At 32.7% G+C, this 4,596-nt stretch overlaps 1 protein-coding gene across 1 annotated transcript; it reads right to left on the bottom strand.

The window, feature by feature from the left end:
- Window positions 1-680: 680 nt before the first annotated feature.
- On the bottom strand, window positions 681-4,376 carry LOC127088267 (kinesin-like protein KIN-4C). The gene is made up of 12 exons (XM_051029183.1): window positions 4,148-4,376; window positions 3,798-3,911; window positions 3,595-3,711; window positions 3,408-3,488; window positions 3,171-3,242; window positions 2,972-3,065; window positions 2,833-2,864; window positions 2,637-2,710; window positions 2,139-2,201; window positions 1,875-2,022; window positions 1,309-1,722; window positions 681-1,143 (listed from the first exon to the last, which is right to left on the bottom strand). The coding sequence occupies exons 1-12, from the start codon at window positions 4,271-4,273 to the stop codon at window positions 1,048-1,050; spliced, it is 1,431 nt and encodes a 476-aa protein (XP_050885140.1). The 5' UTR covers window positions 4,274-4,376; the 3' UTR covers window positions 681-1,047.
- Between the last annotated feature and the right edge of the window lie 220 nt (window positions 4,377-4,596).

The following is a 4,596-nucleotide window of genomic DNA, read 5'->3' as shown; positions in this document are numbered from 1 at the left end:
TGTTTTGGATCAAAATGAATTTTGATTTGAATAACACGATTTTTCTTTTGTTTTTTTAATATTAATAAATAAATATATAATAATAAATAAAAATAATAGGATATAAATTAATTATTTCAATTAAGTCTTAATATAATCAAATAAGTGAGACGCCATTTAAAATAAGATTAAATAAAATGGAGATTAATTTTTTTAAATGAATAGAAGAATTAAATAACCTATTTTAAAAAATAAAAATTGGGAGACCAAAATACATTTAATCTTTATTTTATTAATTAATCATCTATTAGTCAAAATCCGAATAATAAATATTTAAATTTTAAAATTTGATTTCCTCACTTTACTAACTAAAGGAGCTAATTCCATAGATATTTTTAACATTTAGTTATTACTATTACTTATAGTATATGGTATATTAGTTAGTATTTTTTAAATAGTATAATGTTTTGAAAATTGTTTTCATTATAATAATTATTTTGGTAAAATGTTTCCTTATTGCAATAATACTTTTTGCAAAAAAATTGCTATAGAGGAAAGGTACTTGGTATTTCCACAGCATCATTCTAAGTCCCAAATTCATGGCTTTTACAATATTAAGTTTTAAAAGTAAAGAGCAACTCCAAAATTTATTAGGAGTGTAGGCTCTCTAATCCTACTAAGCAACATAATACATAAATGTGTTGATGAGAAACATATTTTACTATTAATTTTGTAGAATTTATAAAATCTTCTTTTTATTGAACGTATCGAATTCTGAAACCACACTCTCACAACTCCATACTAAACAAGACATCCAAATTAACAATGTAAAATCGCACTCGACAATTCAGCATGATACGAGAATAACAAATCCATAATAACTCTATATTATCCCCAGAACAGAAGAATGGGTGTCAAAATGGCAAGTTAATCAAAAAGTTAACTTTGCGCTACTAATGGAAGGCGCCATCACAGTTGCTCTTTCCTAGCTGGTTTCTTCACCTAGTCCAACCTCATTGAACTATTTTCCCATGTTACAATTTTGTATGTTTCAACACTTCTGTTGTTTTATGGCGAAGAGGACATTGGATCCTTGGTAACAAGGTGAATTGCTGGCTTCCGGACATTCTTTTTCCTGCCTTTCTTTTGAGCATCCATGTTACCCTGCAATCAAATTGTTCTCTGGATTAGAAAGCAAGTTGAGAAAACTGCAGAGCACATTTCAAACTTAAGCTGTATATATCTCAACCATGTTATTAAAATAGGTGCCAAGTGCAATAAAGGAATTTTTTCTGGTGACTGAGATCAGAGTGTTGGAATGGAGAATACCAGTGAGTTCTGAATGTCACATAACGGTTTCTTTTTGGGCACCTGGTTGGCAGGTTTTTGAACAAGTGCGTTCTGGAGTAGTTTAGCACATTCAGAAGCGATCACAGTTTCGCCATCTTTGTTTGTAGAGCATTCTGAATCTTCTAATTTTAGTGACTCGTTTTCTGGTAATGTGCCTAGCTCCCTATTTGTGCACTTAGAAAGTGAGCAGCCACATGATGGTCCACAGCTCCCACCAGTGGATCGGCATTTGCACTTTGTAGTCTTGCATAAGGACTTCTTACTACAAGAACAGCAAAGCCCTTCATCTGCTCTCCCCCTCTTAACACTATTTTCATTTGAACTAGTCCTTTCAAGGGTATCCATTTTTGCCGTAGCATAACTTGCTTCAGAAAGAGCATGGGCTAGATCCTTCTGAATAACACACCATAGTTTAAGAAATTAGCAACCTATTTTACTTGTAATTCATAAATAATTTACTTCTTCTCCCTAGTAAACGACTTGGTTTAAAATGAATCTAATGTTATATACGGATATAGTTATAATTTGATGTCAATGGCCCAAACCTGGCTCTTATCCCTGGGTTCATTCTTTTCCTTCTGCAATTGTAATTCTTTAAGCAGACAACTAAGGTTGTCTACTTGTTCCTTTAAATCTTGAATATCATCATAATCCTTCGTCGGGCTGTTGAGGTCCTCTTCGCGTAACTCAGACCTTGAAGTAATAAAGGGAGTTAAAATTCACCATCTAAGAGAGTCATAATTGGTACTACAATCTCGTAGAATTCAAGCATTAAATATGGCAAAATCTAACCGACTAAAAGTTTTCACCTTGAATTATCTTGCCTCTGCATTTCAATTTCTTCTTTCAGATGTGCATTCTCCTCAATCATCCTGACCATACAAGCTGTTAGAATAATATAATACAGAGCCAAATATTTCTTATAACCTACACCAAATATAATAGAATGCACCAATTACTGAATGTGTAATCATATTTGATTGATGTAGGTAAGAAAACTTCAAATTTCTTCAAATTACAGATATATTCCTCTCATGTAAGTTTCTTACCTACACCAATCAAATATAATTACACATTCAGTTGTAACAAAAACCAAATGTCCAAGCTACAAAGACCTCAAAAACATTTGAAGAATGTAGAGCCAACAAATAATAAAAGATAAATAAAATGGCACCTCTAATCTAAGTCTCCAACAGAATTGCTAAGAGTATATGACAATCATTGTTATTGACAGTTCAAACCAAATTATACACAGACTTTCCTGAAGTAAAATCATCGCAAAATCTAACACAATAGGAGTGACTTACTTTTCAATTTTGGATTCGTATTGGGAACATAACTTGTGCAGCTGAGTTGTGACTTCAAGTTCATGCTCAGCATCCTGCACCAGTCATTATATATACATCAGATCGAAGTGACTGCCTATCGACCTTAAATAACATTGTATCGTATGTTGTTTGATTTATATGCAAACAACAAACAATTAAGTAGATGGGGAATTACCTGAATTACTTGACTACTTTTATTTTTGGCACCTACATGAAAAACAGCAAATAACGCAAGGAAATGAATGAATGTAACCGGGCAAACACTAGTTAAATAATTTATCATTCAAACTAAACATATATTCAGATCTTCCAACCTGATGATCGATTTGATGTAGCTTTTCGTGCAGCTATCATATCTCTTAGACGCTTGATAGCAACAGAAGCTTCCTCAGTCTTCCGTTGCAATACCTTATGTAAGAAAAAACGAGAGAAAAGTAACATGTATTAAAAAACAAGACTATAGTAACAACCATGAGAGCATAAAAAGCCTGGAGTAAGATCCTACAAACTAACCATTTTAAGCCTCTCAATAGAAGTCAGCAAACTGCAAGTCTTGATTTCATTCCTTCTTCCTTCCTTCTTAAGCTAATTATACACAGAAACATATTTCCAAAAGATAAATATACTAGATAAAGGTAAAACCACTGAATCAAATTATACCGATAACATACATAAGCACTATTACATTATTACTCAGATTTTTCTCAGTCCAAATCTCAATCATGATGTAAGATAAGGTTAAAAACATACCTGGAGAACTTCTTTTTCAAGTAAGGCCTTGCTTAGCCTGAATCGCACAGACTCTAACTTGTTCGTATATTGCAGTTTGGCCTATATGCACACACAACCTTTCAATACCCAAAGCTAAAGAAAACTTGGCAAAACCAAAAAACAGCACTAAAACAAAAGATTAAAGAGAACATTCAAGCAATCTCACCTTCTGAGCCTTCAAATTCTGAATCTCATATTGCAATTGCCTAGTCGACTCATCGGCCTTTTTCCTATGAGTTGAAAATTGGGATTGAGATCCCAGTTTTTTCTTCAATTCTGATACCTGCAACAGCATAGCAGAAAAGCACATATTACAATCTTACCCTGACATTTATCATTTATCATTTCCCACTCGAAACTAATGTTTACCTGGTCTTCAAGTAAATTCAGCTTCTGAAGATATTCTTTCTTAAGCTTCTCAACTCCATCATTAGAATCTGAAGAATCATCCCCCTTTAGTTTCTTCAATTCTGCATTCTCAGTCTGCCAAATTACACAACACCAATAAATCATTTCCTCTTCATCAATTAATATTCAACTACAGTAAATAATACATCATCAAGTTTAAGAAATTGAATTAAACCATCTCAGTATCAAAATCCCTAAGAAATCAACAATCTCAGTTTCAAAAATTCCAAACATTATCTATACAAAAACTTCTAAACCTATCATAATCCAGATCCAAAACGAACAATACGCGATGAAATTCAAACACTGACCTCATATGCATTGTTCTCTTGTTCGAGTTGGCGAATCCTCTCTTCATAATGTTGCTTTTCGATTGCGAATGAAGCCGCGACATCGACGGGAGTAGATTGCTTGGATCTACGAGTTGTCTTCTTCATGGTGTTAAAGTAAAAAGAGAGAGATTGAAGATTTGATTTTGAAAATGGAACTGGTTTTCAATGGCTTCCAGAAGAAGATCGAAATTTGAAGCCGCTATATAACGTTCTTGTTTGGACCAAGAAGAAAACCAATGATAAAGTGACACGTGCGAAATGTAATTGAAACCCTATGGAGGGAAACTCCTTCATTCAAAATTTTATTTTCTTTCGTTTTGTTTTTCTGGACAAATTTATTTTTTATTTTCTGAATCTAACTTTTTTTTTTTTACCGAAATTTTCTGAATCTAATCTATAGGTATATACTATTGGGTTTTATAATTATA

Source organism: Lathyrus oleraceus, chromosome 5, assembly GCF_024323335.1.
Source record: "Lathyrus oleraceus cultivar Zhongwan6 chromosome 5, CAAS_Psat_ZW6_1.0, whole genome shotgun sequence".
NCBI classification, from domain to species: domain Eukaryota; kingdom Viridiplantae; phylum Streptophyta; class Magnoliopsida; order Fabales; family Fabaceae; genus Lathyrus; species Lathyrus oleraceus.
This window is presented reverse-complemented; position numbering and strand designations above follow the sequence as displayed.

Bases quoted from the DNA above. Each gene is read 5' to 3' on its own strand.
- LOC127088267 (XM_051029183.1), bottom strand. From the start codon at position 4,273: ATGAAGAAGACAACTCGTAGATCCAAGCAATCTACTCCCGTCGATGTC. The intron at 1,723-1,874 runs GTTTGGGCCATT...TGTGTTATTCAG, and splicing joins AACCCAGGGATAAGAGCCAG to AAGGATCTAGCCCATGCTCT. The intron at 1,144-1,308 runs GTATTCTCCATT...ATTTGATTGCAG, and splicing joins GTGACATTCAGAACTCACTG to GGTAACATGGATGCTCAAAA.